Source organism: Numenius arquata, chromosome 3, assembly GCF_964106895.1.
Source record: "Numenius arquata chromosome 3, bNumArq3.hap1.1, whole genome shotgun sequence".
NCBI classification, from domain to species: Eukaryota; Metazoa; Chordata; class Aves; order Charadriiformes; family Scolopacidae; genus Numenius; species Numenius arquata.
In genome coordinates this window covers 12,572,748-12,590,674 of record NC_133578.1, presented here as the reverse complement: position 1 = coordinate 12,590,674, position 17,927 = coordinate 12,572,748, and the positions used below count along the sequence as shown (strand labels likewise).

Sequence of the window (17,927 nt, the reverse complement as noted above, 5' to 3'; positions counted from 1 at the left end):
CTTATTGCACAGTTTTGATGTGTAACAAGTTCAGGTGTAACAATGGTTGCAAGCTAAACAAATTCCTTTAGACGTGGATTTTAGCTTAAACGCCTTTCTGCAAAAGATACTGACTTTTCCACTCAAAACCAACAAATTGGCTAGGAAGAGTCAAGCAATTAGTGGTAGTAAGAGCAGAGTAATTCACCTTCACCCATGGGTGAAACCTACTTCCACACTTCCTAAAAGTTATTGATAACTTAAAAAAAAAAAAGTCATTAATTTTTCTGGAAAATGAAAAAGCAAAGATTCACTCCAGGCAGACACATGTGAAGTTCCCAGGAGCTGGCTCTTGACAGGGAAATAGAAGAGTTCCCGTGTAGGTAAAATTCACTGCTGTCATCTGGGGAAAGGCGTGGGAAAGCTGATCGTTTCCCTCCTACTCACTTTTCTCAGCCTACAGCCTCAACCAGAAGTTACAGCAATTAAATGCAGGGGGGGCCTGAACCCACATGAAACCCACACAGTTCCCACCCCACACCTGCAAAAATAACCTTCTACTGCTTTGTGGGCATATGCCTCAAATGAAGAAAAAAGGAGGTAGAGAACTTGCTAAGACTTGATGCTGAGAGACAACCAACCGACCCATGAACACATTTTGGGAGGGGATTGAAGCTCATGGACTGGCAGGGAGAGCAGTACCAGGAAGCAAGACGTGGATAAAACCTGTTCTTGCACCTTCTCCTTTTTCCTGCTGCTCTTCCTCATCTTCAAACATAAACCATCAATTTTCATTTTGCCTCCTGCCACAAAAGAGGAGAAGACAAGCAAGGAGATGGATTATACAGTAAGTATTAAAAACAGTTACTGCTCCTGCCCTTTCCTGGCAATGAGGCCTTCCGTAGAAATTAAAGCTACATAAACTTTGGCTGAGATGAGAGATCTGGGGAATCTTTGAAAAAAGCCATGGAAGAACTGTCAGAAATTTATACATGCCATACTGTAGTTTTATTTATTAAAGATGGTAAAATTAATCTGGTTTCTGCTTAGCTTCAGCAACCTCTCATGGAAAAGCACGAAAAGAGAATCAGGATGAGCTCCTGAACAAAACCGGCCCATTGGCATAACTACTTCCAAAGGCAACCCCCTGTCTGACCCGGGCCCGGGGTCATTATAAACCCATTTAGCATTTCAAAAGGTACTGTTAGCAAGCCAGAGAAAACAGCCTCATGCCTATACTCACCAAAAAAGAATATACCACTCAACAGCACATTGCTTTGGCAAGTCCCAGCACTAATATATCCAGTTACAGCTCCATGCTGGGAACCCTCCTACTAGCTGCGATCAGAGCTCAGCTTCGTACTTCTATTGATAAGCCCTTTAACACCAAGCAACGCAAGACTAGATGTCCTGAGTGCGAGGACAACGGGAGGAGGGAGGAAAAAGATGTTTGCTTAGTTGAAATTTTCACAAATGTCACAGCACACAATTACATAGCACCTTTTAATCTAAGAATTTAACACACTTCATCAGCAACTAATTAAGCATCACGATGCCTATAAGGCAAAGAGGTTAAGTTGTCATGGCTGGTCTGAATATATCCTGACACTCGGCACTCACAAGTGCAACTATTTGGTCATTTTTAAGGGGACAATTTTTGGTACTAGAACATAATAAAATCAGAAAACTAGTTAAAAAGGATTTTGATTTACAAAGCTGAAAGCAAATGGACTGTTTCATTTCTGCAAATGGTTTAGTTCGAGTTGTCAAGATGTTTAAAAAACTCTGAGATCAGGTTAATGTTGCTGAGTAAATGATTCATGGCAATTATGTGAAGGGGAGAAAAGAGGAAACTGTCACTTTCACCACGCTTGGATGCCAGCCCTAAAATAAGCTTCTTGAAACAGTTCATCAAAGGAATTTCAATGACAAAGCCAACCTTTATCCCTTCACAGAGGACTTCAAACCTCCTTTTATAGCACAGAGATTACTATATTTGGCCAAACTTAGATAACATTAAAGCCATTATCACTGCTGTGAGATACTATAAATAGCAATAGTAATGTAAAACATTTAAAATTCTGCCTGGGAAGCACAATAAACAATATTATCTATGCATATTTTAAGGTTTGTCTATCAGACATAATCTCATTCATGATAACATGAACCAATTTAGTTACATAATTCACCTTGTTGTTTACCCAGAATTACTTGCATAGTCTTGGGAACTCCTTTCCTGATTGCATTTGACAATAGACTTTATATTTAACACACACTTATGTGGGAAAGGTCAAATCACACTCTGAGATTCTGAATTTGTCAAAGTTAATTCTCATTCAATAAATCAGGACGGGAACGTTTTCGGTCTCTGTTAAAAGGTTCTGTTCATTTGCATCAAAAAAGAGTGTATTAACCCCAAACCTCTGCATCTTAATTTTGTCATCACCCTAAATTCTTCAGAAGAACATAATCCCGAAACAAATTTTACTGCCAAAAAATGTCAGGAAATTATATTTTCATTGTGGATAAATTAGTCTCTGAACTTTACTTTCCATAACAATAAGCAGGAGATTATGAACTCATTCACAGGAAGTCCTGATAAGGCTCTAAAAAGATTTGCTTTTACCCATTCAGGTCAGAAAGACCACTGTATTTTGCATAGAACCATCATCTTTCCCCATATAGAGAGATAGCCCACCCTCTAAGTCAAGCATAACACAGTAAAAGAAATAACACGGCAGAACTACCCTTTATTAAAGGATCATGGCTGTGTTTTACAGAACAACTACTGGCACCTGAGGAAGATGTCTTTTCTACATAGGTTTTAAATTGACTTCTTTTTTCTTAAGAAAAAAAGTGTGTAACCTTTGTATAAGGAAAAAAAAAGCATGTAATCTAGTATCTAAAACTAAGCATATCACAGAAGAACTGGTCATTTAAAGACTCATCATTTTAAAACAGACACCACCACCCCCCAGTAACTTCACATAATTTTAGACTAATATTTTCTGCTGGTAGAGTGGTTTGGGTTTGTTTTTTAATTAAAATTAGAGGTGGTCCCAAAAGCCCAAAACCAATCATCCCTGAAAATTAAAATATTTAATCTTGTCTGGAACAGAATTTAGTAAACCATTTCTCCCACACAAAATGTCAAACCAGGCTAAGTGCACGAGGCTGCGCTCCTAACGCCTCCCCAGTTCAAAGGGCCAAAGTTAAACCTGGCTGGATTGAAACCTCCAGCATCAGTGAGGCTCATTATTTCCACATTGACTGTGAAATTGGTGAGCAACCTCACCCTGAAGATCCAGTAAAAATGAAGATCTTGGGCTCCATGCATTATGATGGCAATCAAACTATTAAATCAATAGCTAATGAAAATTCCCATCCATTATACTTTCATTTATAATCTCCCTTTTTAACTAATCTGGGAGAGAGGGAAGAGGTCCGCTGGATGCGGCTGATGGAGGAGGGAAACCTGCACCTCTGTGCAGACACACAGACCTTCCCACTTGTATGAACTGCAGAGGAAATGCTCCTGCTCATAAATCATCAACAGGAAGCCAGATTCAATGGCTGGGCACAGCACCCTTGCACCGACTTCTCATACTTCTCAATTGCCTTGACACAATAACCTTTAGCTCATAAAAACTTAGAGCTTATGACATTTTTGAATAGTGACAAAAACAAAACAAAATTGCTTGGAGCGTTCTCATCTCAAAAGCCTCCCCTTGAGCATTTCCCACGAAAAGTAAAGAGCATGCTTGCTTTTATTCAGCCAGTTCATTAATCCACATCATTGAGACGCTACCCCCCACCACCAGCGTGTTTCTGTGTGCACATAAATGCTTCAAAATCATCCGCAGTCATTCCCACTAGAGGTGGTTTCAGTGCACCCAGGCAAGAGCAAAGGCTCCATGCTGAACTCCTAGTGTGAAATGAGTCATTTGTTCCAAATCATGTTTCCTTTTTTCAATATTCATACTTAGTTATTCATTTCCCTAAAGTACATGAAGATGAGTTGTTCCTAAGTTACCTTCTATTTGCTCTAGCACATATACTATTTTATTCCTATTTCTTATCTCCCTTTTCCAGCCTTTTCCATTATCTCAGTGGGCTTTGATTTAGGACCTCGTAGGCACAGACCGTGAAGTCCATACTTCGAGGAAGGTAGCATTTAAATTCTTTTGACATCTTTTGAGACCTCAGCCTCCCTTTGCACCGGAGACAGCACCTGCAAGGGCTTGATTCCTAAACGCTCATTACCATTAGTAACAAAGTCAAAATTACTTTTAGGCTACAGCAGATAATCTATTATGGAAATGTTCATATTATTCAATAAATACACAATAGGTGAAAACTAAATGTTTGCAAGCTTCCTGTTGGCAATCCAGCAGGATGGTCCAAGGAACTGATTGGTGCATATACCTGTATACATTTCACCTTTTATGTTACTTCATAGCCATAACCAAAAAACTGTTTTCTGTCTCTATACTCTCTTTCATGCATCATTTTTTGTTTTATCTTTTGAGATCTCCATGTCTCCACGCCAGCCACTATCTTCAGGCTATTTTTTCCAATCACAATCATTCCACCAGATTCCCCTCTCCCTTTAGAACTGTTAATTTGTAAATTAATTTTATTATTGTTTATTTAGTGATATAGTTAAAATTTCAAATAAACATCATCCTAAAGGGATAATCACTTTTACCAAGATTTGACTGTACTGAACAACTTTCAAACCTACAAATAATGACACATGGAAATTGATGTGAAAGTCTATAATACCATACTGACTAGTCTCATGTCATGTCTAACGAATTGCATTCAGTTTGAATGTCAAGCTGACCTTTGAGTACTGGAAAAAAGCAATTTCTCTATTAAGAAAATTCACAAATGGCATATATCACAAGAAATTTATGCACCTTCTTGAACAAGCTCAGTGCCATTAAGGAAAAAATAAATGTAAAGACAAAACCTAAACTAATCTACTGTGGCACATATTCTGCTGAGGACATTCTGGATGGCCTCTTCCCCTCATCTTCATCACCATATGTACATTCTTTCTTTTTCAACACTGAACAATTATTGTCTTTGATATCTGATAATGCTTTTCTCTTCAGTACTGCTAATGGATCTTTATCTGTTTACTGAGTCACAACCAAAAATATGAAGGGCTGAACTGAAGTCTATCCAAGCCAGCACACAGACTTGCCCCGGTTTCAGTGAGTTTTATATCAGACTCTGCATTCAACAGTGAGCAACCTCCTCCCAATTTTCTGCTTGTACATTACCTCCCCCTGCTACCCTCAATGCTAAGGAAATGCCTTCAAATGCTTCAGAATGTCATGTGGATTTCACTGCATCATCTCTTGGGGATTATGCAGGGTGCGGTATACTAGAGATGTAAGAAATCCACTTCCATTTGTTGAGCACAAAGTATCAGAAAATATAATTCACCAACATACTTAAAGCTACCTAAGAGAGAAGGCTACACAAGCAGCTTAGAGGAAAACCTCTTGATGGAAAGGGAGATAGAGCGGGGAAGAAGGGACTTCTCTGTCCCCAGTCCCTGTGTCTCATTAGAAGTGTTTATAGACTGAGAGAGCTGTTACACAGGTCTAGGACCTGGCTTAGAAGAGACATAAGTGATCCCCAAAGAGGTCAGGTACAACAGGAGAGGTAAAATGCATCAAGGTTAAGTTAAACTGAACTTTGTAACTGCAGCAATAATCATAAAATATCAAGCAACTAAAGTGCTACTTTATTGTCTCTTCCCTGGGAAGTGAACAATGGGAACCTGGTGATGTTCAGAAGCTCATAGGGTTGGACTATCCCAGCAACACAGACTGGGTTTGATTTTGCATGACTTGCCAGAGATTGGATATCATTTCTTCTGCTCATCCAGGTAGACCAAGAAGTAACACGTCGCTGGGTGACTAAGCAGGATCAAGGCCTATCACTAATGGACCCTCTGCTTGTAATTCCCAACTGGCAGAGACCACTCCAGGTGATCTTAACCTCAAGTTGGGCTCTGCAGTTCACCCCATGGAAAGCATTGCCAATCTTTAACTTGCATCCCATCATGGCTTATCAGAAGGGTGATTGTAGCTGTCAAAAAACAACCAAACCCAAATATACCACTTTCTCCAAACCACTGAGACTCACTCTAGGAAAGGAAGAAAAAAAAAAAAGAACTGAAAAAAGAGATCAGTTAATGTTGTCTCTCAGAGGAAGATGTTGCAGAAACGTGGCAATCCTCCCCCCATGCTATAAACAAACTTTCAAAAGTCACTTGGTGACACTTTAGAGTCTTTACAGTTATTGTGAATTATGTGTCGCCCTCGTCTTCCCTGGGTGTTAAGTGCCAAGCACTGGGAGGGTCCCTCCTCCCCAGAAGCTGGAAGACGGGCTGCTGTTCTTACCTGACATTGTCATGCTTCTGGATGTAGATCTTATGAAACATCATATCTTCCTGTTTGGCATTAATGTCAGCTTTCATCTCCATGGCAACATGTCGAGGAAGTACAGAGAGCAGGAGACGCTCCTGTGGAGTCAGACAGATGAACCAATTAAAACACCTGCTGCCCAGTTAACAAACACACTTTGCTTCTTACTGGGGAGAAATGAGTCATCAGTTTGGTGAGAGATGAGTACAACCAAGGGAAACGGTCTCCATAAACCCAGCAGCTGATCTCCCAACAAGTCATATGCAATTCTGTCCCAACCCCACAATAAGAATTCAATGATTTTAGAGGAAAAATTATGATTTTTCATCCCAGCTTCACTGGGCTTGTGATTCATGGTTGCCAATTCTTGCAAATGATGGAGCCATGTAACTCAAAAAGTGCCTGTGCTCTGTTCTTGGAAGGACTCAGATAAATGATACTGTCTGATCTCCCACGCAGCCTCTCCACACCACCATGAAGTCCTCCTTCACATAATACCAGAGGACTGATACCCTTGGGCACCATTTAAAATTCCTTCCTTTCCTATCTAATCATCTAAGCACATTCCCCCAACAGGCACAAACCTGTTCTTAGTAGCTAAAAAGTCAATAGGAATGCCCTGACAAAAATTGCATTAAAATTAATACAATGCTGTATTATACTTCTACACTTAAAAACACTATTAGTGCCCAATTGCATTAAGACCTGTAAACCCCACTCACTTACAAGAATATTTTCGATAACCACCTCTGTCATCAACTTTTCACAGCTCTCCACCTTCACCTGGTACTTTTATTTATTGATAATAGCTTTAGTGTGACTTTCATAACATTATTTTATAAGCTGTTCTGTATATAGTTTTACATGCTAGGCAAAAATTAGTTACATGACAAAATGATGACTTTCTGGTAATTTTCCTAAAAACTCACACAAAAACCCGTGCTTGTTATTATTCTAAATTTGGTGGCAATTTCATGCAGAGGCTATAGAATTTAAATCTGCAGGTAATATGTGCCCCAGGGATGCATTTGTGTATTTCAGGAATCACACCTGAGAAATTCTGCCCAGACCTTCAGTTTATTCCCACTCACATGCCTTGCAGTTCAAAAGAAGTTTTTGCTATGGCTGAAGAAGGTGAGGAGCATCTCCTTTGGGATCAGCTCCACTGCGGCCCAACCTACTGGAAGTGTTCTGGAATAGAATCCAAAAAGCTTGGGCCGTTCTCATCTTTATTTTTTTTCTTTCCCCACAGTGAGCAGAGGGAAGAAAAGGGCCTTCCTTCCTGATGATATAGACACAATGTGGCATAAACGAAGGTCCCTAACCTTATCTAACAGCTCATTAATTTTCAACAACACAGGGAACAGTAGGGCTCAAACGCAGTCCTGACTCAGAGGGGTCAGCAATCTGTACTAATTACTCATGTCACCAAACCTGTTGCCCATACTATAGTTATAGACACATTCCTGGTTTCTAATTTCTAGTTTTAACTGAAAGTTCCCCATATATTTCTTCCTCTAAGGAGAGAGAGGAACTTTGGGGGAACCAGAGGAAGATTAACTCACTGGAAACGTGCTCAGCGTGCACTGAGACGTTTTATAGTCTATGGCGCTGCCCAGTATTTCTTTTTTTTTCCCCCTTCAATGTGTACCTTAAAGAGATTGATTCTTGCCTGCGGTCCCTGAAGAGGTAATAACACAGAAAACAATGTGTTGGAGGGATTTCTATCTCCTCTGCTCAAAACTGCAGAAGTCCTCACAAGGTACTTGTTTTTTAAAGCACTCTCACCTTCACTAGCATACTGCAGGTGCTAACAGTTACATATCCAAATTGTTTTTTAAAAAAGATCATGAATCATGTACGTGTCCTCAGGCTTCTGCCAGCTATTAGCGTACTCCTTGAGCGCAAAAGCACAACACATTTGTATGCTTGCCAGAGTAACTGGTGTATACGCTGTTGTCATTTGCATATTATAATAGGCATCCTCAAATGTGTGAAAGCTGCTTTTTACATGTGACTTTACACATCCCCTAAATAACTCAGGGGCACCCACAGGTTTGGAACATCCCCTGTAGGCACAAGAGTGTGGAGGGATGGTTTGTTTTTACTTGCTTGCAAAACGGGGACACGTTCAGGGGACCGAGTTTCTCTTACTAATACTCCAAGAGATTTTCACATATATTTCTGCGTAACTTTTGCTTGAGAGCCCCCACCCCTACTCTTTCTGACACCACGGGCACTTGCCAGATTAAATCACCAATATTTTCAAGACACTTGAAATCTCCAGGAGATGAACTAAGACCGCTCTAAAATATCACCAATCAGGGAATAAGATAGACTTATCAAGTGAAACAAATGCATGTAGCACAACTTCCCTTCATGCAGCAACTAATTAGGAAGTTGAGCCATGTTACAAAGTTAACCGTTATCTTTATTCTGTTTGTTGGGAGCATCACAATCACTGAAAATAACCTCTGAAGCTAACAGAAGGAGGATGTAACAAGTGCCTTTGTAAAGCAGAAGCCATATTGAAAGACCTTCAAAACAACAAAATCCTTACATTTTATTTCAAATGGAGCACAGAAATGAAAGTCTCCACTAGAGTACAATTTTCATTTTGCTATAATGACTAGAAAGTATTGCAACCCTCACTGTAAAATCACTTATTATGCACCAGTGAGGTGACTGGGACTGCTGTTTTACAAGTATAACAAGGCTGCAGTCTGACCTGATAAAAAAAAAAAAAAAGCAACAGCAAATTCATATATAATTCTCACTTCAAAATAAGATGCAAGTATAGTTCCACTGAATTATACATTAAACAAATGCATCCTGAGGAGCACCAGTGTCTAGAATAGGCACAGATGAAAGAATACAATACAGATCTATTCTGTTTACATATGTACACATAGATATACATACACATGGGCACACACATCCCTACAATGACTGTACTACATAGGAATTTTAACTATTTATGTCATACTCTCCCAAGATGACCCCAAAGCCCTACAAATAATTAATGTCTTACGACTATCCATTTGTCCTCAGGTTCAATAACACTTATTTTTCACCACAAGTTAAGTGACGCAGAGATGAAAAAGAGGAGAGCAACTTTTCAGAGATAAAAGACAAGCAATGCTAGAAGTAAAACTGTGCAGTCCTGATCTCAAATCCTAAGTATTTGCTCACTACAGATTGTGGAGAACACCTGTTTTTTCACCCAAGAGTATTTTATTCTAGGCAAGCAACAGTGATTCCTGTTATGGCTCTGCCCTAGCTTATCTCAAACAATAAAATCACATGAAGTCTCTTGTCTCCATTGGACATTCTGGATTTTGATTTATTTTCTTGCTAATTTTGGGTGCTGGTAGATACTTAATAAAGGAAGACACACATTCTTTTGCCGGAGATAATCTGCCTGCCTTTAGTAGAGAATGGCACACAGGAGTACCATCAGATCTCCAGAAACAGGCAAGCAACGATAACAATGCTGGGCTGTGCAGCTGTCTTTCCCTCCACCCCTGTCTGGAGACCGGCTCTCCCAGATGCGGGCTGAGCTGCCCTTATTTGTGTCTGCTGTCACCTCAAGATTACCTCAGTGCATTATGCATACAGATGCATCCGAACTGAACCTGGAGATCAATGTCAGTGCAGGCTGTAGGAGTAAATAATCTTAGGAGAAGTGCCCAGCTGCCAGGACCCACAATTACTGCTGGAAGTACTGCAGGGTACTTCTAAGTGACTCGCTTTTACACATGTTTTTCTGATGTCCTGGCTCTCTTCTGTACGGTACTTTCTGGGGAGGGGAAGGAGAAAAAGCCATAAAGCTAGGGCATTTGTCAGGGCTTTTTTCATGAACTACTTCTGACACAGAAGCTCCTAAATCCAGAACAGGACAATCATTTGAGCCATGCTGCTAAGGCAGTCTCTCAGCAGGGAGGACAGAACTGTAATCAGTAAGTGAAAGGGGGTACTCTCTTGGCTCACTCCTTTCCTCCATTTCAAGGTGCAGAAGGAGGAGCGGTTGCTTGTTTCATCTTTCTGAGACTACATTCGTTACAAAGGAAAAAGAAGCGTTGAGCATGAATCTTGTTTTCATACATATACTATCAAAATAAAGCATGTGTACATGTTATTTCACAGAAAGGGTTAAACAGCAAGTATGTCAGCCAGAAGTACCTTATGAAACACTGCCAAAAGACAAATCCATAGATGCAGATGGACTGAGACATGAGGGAAAATTAAACTGTGTTGCCACAGAGATGCAAAGACACTCCAGTTGATTCATTCCGCTAACCTCTTCCCCAAACCCACAACCAAGCTCTTGAGATATCTCCCAAGGGAAGAATGGAAGCCCTGTTTCATGATTAATTTCAAATTGGACTGGACAGACCACTACGAAATGTACTGCAGGGCAGAAATGTATGTTAGCAAGGGAATAGTCAAGCTGCCCCAAATGGTCTTTTGTATCTAATTCTGAGGACACCAGTGAGTTGTTGCAAGAGAACCCACAAATGAATTAGGGGAGTAGATATGTTCGTTACCCTTGACAACTAGGCTGTACGCTGGCAGCAACAGGTCTTTTTATAGCAAAAACCCATTGAAGTTGACAATGAATCTTATTTTTTGAACAAATACAATTCACTTGAGGCCTATAAGGTATACAGAGGTGTGCAAGCAGGTAGGAACCTTTGGGAAAGGCAGAAAGACCTCTTTGGAGGCATCAAGGGACAGTATGTTCTGCGCATCAATTTTTACCGTTCAGCCTGCTGGCTGAACCTGTTGGCTTTGCTGACAAACACACCACATTTTGAACTGACAAAGTCAATCTGAAGCCTGTGTGTTGCATCTTCATTCAACACGTGCCTTCAATGATGGGTGCAGATTCTCTGCGTACTGTGTAATTTTAATCCGCAGAGCATAGACCACAGGATTTGTTGATGTCTGTGGAGAAGTCCATCAGGCTATTGACGGAGAAATACTCCCCTGAGTTCTCTTTCAAAGCTTTAAAAATCCTGCCCTCTACCATCAGCCTGTTCTTGCTTGGATTAGTCGAGAAGCAAGAGTCCTGCAAATCCCATCCTACAAGAACAATTAGCATGCTAATTCTGCTTCAGCAATTTCATTTTTTAATTTCCCACTGTTGCTCTTACCTGCTGCTGGTTTTCCCTTTGAGAATGCAGCCTGGCTTGTATGCATTCCCTGGTCTCCTGGAAAGCCTGTCTTTGGGACACCTCTGCTGGGTAATGGGTACACACGCCTACAATGTTTGTACAGGAGAAGATGAGAACATTGGAGACCAGCTGCAACAAAAGAAAAAAAAAAAGAAAAATATTTGGTTACACTTTGGAAACCTGCCATCAGTAACAAAGCACCACCCAGAACCCCCTTCCACGACTCCTTAATCCAAGTCATGCTTAAACCTTAAGCTCTTAATTCCAGTGTATTTTGCTTCTCTAGTCTTTAAAATATAGAACTTCCATATATGGCCTCAAATATATAACAGTGTGTATTACTTCACTGGTAAAAAATACAATTCCACTGGTAATTCTGTAATCTTGCTTTTGGTAATCCAGTATCTTGGAACTACTGCAACAGAAATCTATCTAAAAATGCATCATTGCTCTGTCAGCTAAGACTCCTGCAGACAGGTCTGACAGAGGAACACAAATATTTACATGTTTGTGTACCTACATATCTGTATTGAAAACATATCAAAGATACATTAAACCATTATTTTGAAATGGTGCTTAAAATACCGAAGGGAAAATGTTGGTAGTCATAAGGTTTATTAAATATCTCTTTTAGTCTAGTTCCAACTCAAAATTTTATGTTCCTAGATAAAAAAAAAAAAACCAACCAATGTTTTTACATTTCTGTGAACATGACTATAGAACGAGTTGTTAAGTCTGAAGCATATTTGGACTGGACAAACACAAAGGAAGAGCTACATCACTCTTCTGCTTCCATATGGGTTATGTTTTGTAAGGAAGCAGTCACATAACTTTTGCTGAAAACTAGGGCTGCAATCTTTTATTTCCCAACTATCTTTTTATTAAAAGGAAAAAACATATCCATGCCCATTGGTGGCATTTGGTTCATGAAAAATGTTCAAAACTGCATCTGATGGTATCATGTAAACATTTCCCTTAACAGAGGTCAGTCACAGTATAACTTTTTGAGAGTTGCACAAGCTGTTCTGCATCTCCCTTTGAGGACAGATTTATTTGAAACACCTCTCATCTCTTCCAGAGGGAAACATTGCCAGACCTGCAGGATTCTTAAAAATATGGATCTTTGATCTATTCCCTAATGAGTCCAAATATACCCTTCACCTTTATTACTTTTTTACTGCAGATAAAAAATGTAATTTCCAGCCCAGCCCATTCCCTGAAAATACGTAGTCAGGCTCGGAAGGGCAAGCCATGAGGTCACAGGGGGTGCTCAGGGCTCCCCAGACCAACTTGGTCACTGTGCAGGAGCGAGGAGCCCTCCTTGTGTCAAACACGGATCCACATCTCAAAGAATAACAACCTCTCCAAGAAACCCCACTGGGATTACTCTAACTCTTTGACTACCTCCACACACTAAGGACAGCAACAATGATTTTATTAACAACTCTGCCTTGAAACAGGATTTAGGCAGAAAAAACTCATCTTTCGGCGCAAAATAAGCAACACCTTAAGCTACAGCTAGCTGAGGGACTTCTCCTCTCTGTGGACGGCTGCCAGTAGATGGCAACACTCCAACTTCCCAAGCTCCTGCATCAAAGTGCTGCATTTTGGGCTATGGCCCCACAGTGAATTCCCACACTTATGTCTCATACTACAATACAATAACCTGCACAGATACCCACTGGTGATTATCATCAATGCCAGATATATGTATTTGCATATAACTGATTTCCAAGTAGGAAACTATTCCCATTCCCTATAGATTGCTCCCTTCATCCAAAGAGTCCACAATTCAGAGACAGATAGGGCTATTGAAGGTGCAGGTCATACACATGAACATGAAATAAACCCTGATCACACATTCCCTTCACAATTATATTCTGATTCAGCTCCTTCTGAGGCTGGCTGGATCCTGCCAGATCCAAGATCCTTCATTTCTCCCCAGATCTGATCAGATACCAGCCAACTACCACCCAGATCCTGTCTAGTTACCCTAACCTAGTGCTGCATCCAATAGGCATTTGATGGTATTTTTTGCCGATAATGAGAATTTTTAAGTATGAAAAATCCTCCCATAATATAAAAAAACCCAGTAGTGTTTATTATAATGAAGAAACATCTTTAAAAGAGAGCAGAAATAGTTTTCCTAGGAGTTACTCTGATTCCTGCTCCATGGCTGCACTGTTTGTGACTCACAGCCTGTGAACAACCCTTCTACAAGCTCAATACAGTTACTATGGGCTCAAAGGGGTTAACAATAAATAGCATCTTTCACATGGCCAGATTACAGCAAGACTCCCAAATCCTCTCTATTGGAGCTATTCAGTTGTTCGGTAAGTGGAAAATTTGTCAGGGCATATAAAACAGCATAAGCACCCACCATATATCTGAAATGGATAAAACTGAGAGTGCAGAGGATTGTAAAGAAATATGCAGTTTTATGTTCTACCCCAAGAATCTGAGACTTCGTTTCTCTTACAATCAACAGCGCAAACCCAAAACAAATTCCCCAAAACAGTGACTCAACTCTTGCACCAAGAATGGGAGACAATGTGGTTTAGATGCCAGGCAACATATCAGGAGTTAGCAGAAAAAAAGGAGCACCTCAGTCCTGAAAACAAGCTTTTTTGGGGGTATATCTTGGTGCCAACAAAAAGTCCTCCCAGTGGGGCTCACCCATAAAGATACCATTGTTGTGATGATGCCTTAAATAGCCCAACTGTACAGTTCAAGGCACACGATTCATATTATCTATTGAGACCAACATTGTCAAAGAGGAGTATAAAAAACATCATCAGACTTGACATTATTGATAATGTTTGTGGAACGCTAAGCAATTTAACTTTTCAGCACTCAGTGACGTCATTTTACACAAACCCAAGGGACTCAGATGACCATGCTTCATCAAGTAGGAATAAGAACTATATTGCAATGTAATTTTTAAGTAGCAGGGGAGAGACATCCATATTTATTCTGTTAAGTAGAAGCTCATTTAATCCACAGTATGGCATCTTTGCAACACCCTGAAACATAAGGGGAGAAATTACAGTGTAATGTTGAAAGATCTGCAGAGATTTAAAACTCAAGCTCCTACTATTTGCAGCAACACTTGTAATGTGAGCAAAACCATTTTGCTCAATATCTGCTCACAATCATTTTCTTCAGAGGTGTTTTAAAATATATTAAAGCAAAAAAAAAAAAACCGAAGAAAGCTTTCTAATCTCATTAATTTTTTTCGCTGTTCTGTGTCTTAATAAAATAAATTTATATCCTGTATGCCAAATGGTACTACTTGCTTATCAGCTCCCTTGCCATTTTGCTATGGTAACCAGCTTCAGTCCCAGGAGGAAAGATAGATGTGTAGATATTAAAAAACTGATTCCCTAAGCTTTATGGCCTGAAAAGTAAAAACATATTATGGCAACTATTTCAGACAATCTGTGCTTGAAGAGCTGTTCAAGGCAATGAGAAAATACAGTTGTCTATTTTGTAGTTGATTTCCTTCCCCTGCCTAGCTAAAAATTTAGACTAAGAAGATTCCTACCCTTTTGATTTTGGAAACTAATAGTTTATAAAAGACTATTTTGCTTACATATAACTCCTAGATAAGCTATTAAATCTGCCTGCAGTATTGCCATATTTAAGTATTTCATAAACTAATACGTTTACTCTCACAACATCTGCATAGGGCTGAGAAATGCTATTATCCTGATGTTATGAAGGCAGAGTTCTTTAAAGGTAATTTAGTACTAAAGAAAAACCTATATACTATGAGGGGTTTTCAAAAACCACCAGGACTTCCTAGTGCTACTGAAATAATAGATCACTCAATCTCAAACAAAACAGACCAGACAGTTTCTAGTCACTTTGATTTCATCGCACAAACAGAGCACTGCAATGCTTTTGTTGAATCTTTTGCAGGAAACTGTTTTCAATATTTTTTTCCCTTGGTGACTGAAGGAAAAAAAGAGATGGGAACAGTTTAGTTCCACGTGTTCTAGGAGTTATGAAAACCTGGTATTACAAAATCAAAATTGAGAGCTAAATTTGGCCTGACACTATTGCTACAAAATTGATGTTTTGGGCATTTCAAGCCAGGCTGAGGAAGAACCGGGATGGCTCCGTAACCAGGGGAGAGCCTCCAGACCACCACAAATAGAAGAAGCATCAGCTTGCATCAATATTGCCACGCTTCTCTCTGCTGTGTTTCTATTCGATTATTCTTCAAACACCAGATGCTATTCAATATGTAATTAAGAGACAACAACACGCTTAAGAGGGATAGCATCAAGATAAATTTTGTTAATTCCCTACCTCTGCCAGACAAACAAGGCTGGCTACTGACATGAGAAGGTGGGACATATTCCTCGGAACATCACCGCATATTATAAAAATCACAGCTTCTGTTTCTTTGCCAAGTTACTCCGCTTTGGTCTACTTCTCTTGCAGAGGCTCAGAGTTATTTCTGTTCTGAGATCATAGCACTAGGCTATTCCCTGTTAAGTTTCCAACAACACCAAGCAGTATTTTGTTCTTCTATTTACTTTTCATTTAAATCAAAATATTGTTTTGATGTTTTCATGAAGTCCCATTTTGAAAACAACTACATTTTAAGCTTTTACTGTGGGGTACTAAAACTGTCACAAGGAGAAGAAAAGCACGTACATGGAGATTAAAAAGTCAAGTAAAACAATCTAGAGCAAACAACAAACTACGCATCCCTTCTTTCCAGAGCGTGACACTGGTCTGCCTCTGCTTTCCAGCTCTCATGATACTCTTCCAGTAGCAATTTTTTTCTAAAATCAGTGCAACAGCTAGGTTAAAAGCAGGTAACAACTAAGTTTCTAGACTACATTTCATAGTGGTTGTACACTGAATTGACAAATTGGCCCAATTATTAATTGCAGGGGCAGACACTGAAATTAGCTTTACTTTTTAGAGTTCTTTTTTTTTAACCATGAAAAAATACTATTATAGAAACTTTAATACTTATCTGAAACAATGTAAGAACAAAAATATGATGGACTACAAAAGTTCTAACTATCCAAGGTATTTCTACAGCACCTATGCGTGCAATCCTGAATTGGAAGTATGGATAAATTCTAAAGACAAAAAGCACAAGCATTATGAAAAAAATGTTGTTGTTATAAGGTATAGCTGGGGCTGTTTTTTAAATACTTTCCTGAACAGCAATTAACCCTCTATTGCGTCTTTATATACTACTCTCTAATAAAAGAATTCGAGCAGCTACAGAGCCAAAGGCATAATGAAAATTAAAATGAAAGACAACATCAAGCTGGCTCTTAGATCAAATTACTCATGTATTTGTGCTGTATATACAACACCATCTTTCATTTCCCAGAGCTATAACCAGCAGAGTACTAAGATAGTGAAAACTTGTGGATTATGCTAGAAAGATAATCAAACAGTTAGTCATATACCCTTCTCCCAGTTGTTCGGCCAGTGAAGAGTAGTATCAGTACAAATGAAGAAATTAGGAGTTCTTTTTATTTTAAATGTGACAAGTACTTTTACTGACTCCTTGAAATAACTGCAACAACAAAAGATTACATCAATACACCAGAGTCTAAGAACAAATTTCCTGCAGTTGCTATATGGTGCCTTCCCTCCCTTGTTCTTCTGCCTCTCTGCAGCAACCACTTACTTGGATCTTGAGCAGAACAGAAAACTGATTACAGCCACTATCTTCCAAAGATTTTTGCACACAAGTAGGGCTACTGAAACCAGCTCTGAAAATTTAAATGCTTCCCTAAGTCATAGTATAATTTAACGGTCCCGAAGTAGCAGAATTTATTAGAGAGGGATGCTCTAGATACACAGCAAATCTCTTCAGTTGACATTGAGAACACAAAAATTCCTTGCAGAAACACTTCTGAAACTTTTTTGCATATTCCTTCTATTTGGGAAGCCGACAAGGAGCAAAAGTGACTACTTTAATCTTTCAACTAGATTCTATATTCAGCATAAAGTTACTTGCTGAGAGCGAAGTAGTGGTATTTTGGCTGACAATGCTAAAAGAACCCTTATGTCACTTGTGAAAGTCTCTGTTCAAGAATTACAGTCAGTAAAAACATTACACTGAAGCTATCTATTCTGTGTATTTCAGTGACCATCTCACCTTTACAGCCCTGGCAGATGTCGATCTTTTAGATATGATGCTCTGTTCTCCCACGGGAAAGCCTAACAAGTATTTTGCCCCACATAAGTTTATTCTTTCTTTAGAATAAAAAATATTATCTAATTTACCTTTTAAATACATAGTTTCAGGTAGATATTTAATACACTACACCCTCCATCTAGAGCA

At 39.4% G+C, this 17,927-nt stretch overlaps 1 protein-coding gene across 2 annotated transcripts in view; it reads right to left on the bottom strand.

Moving 5' to 3' along the window:
- The window catches only part of ADCY5 (adenylate cyclase 5), a 220,690-nt gene that overhangs the window by 80,682 nt on the left and 122,081 nt on the right, over positions 1–17,927 (bottom strand). For both annotated transcript variants that reach the window (XM_074145962.1, XM_074145963.1), the window contains exons 2-3: positions 11,582–11,731; positions 6,402–6,523 (exon numbers count right to left, since the gene is read on the bottom strand). In XM_074145962.1, the coding sequence (XP_074002063.1) occupies positions 6,402–6,523; positions 11,582–11,731 (272 nt within the window). The remainder of the gene's footprint in view (positions 1–6,401; positions 6,524–11,581; positions 11,732–17,927) is intronic.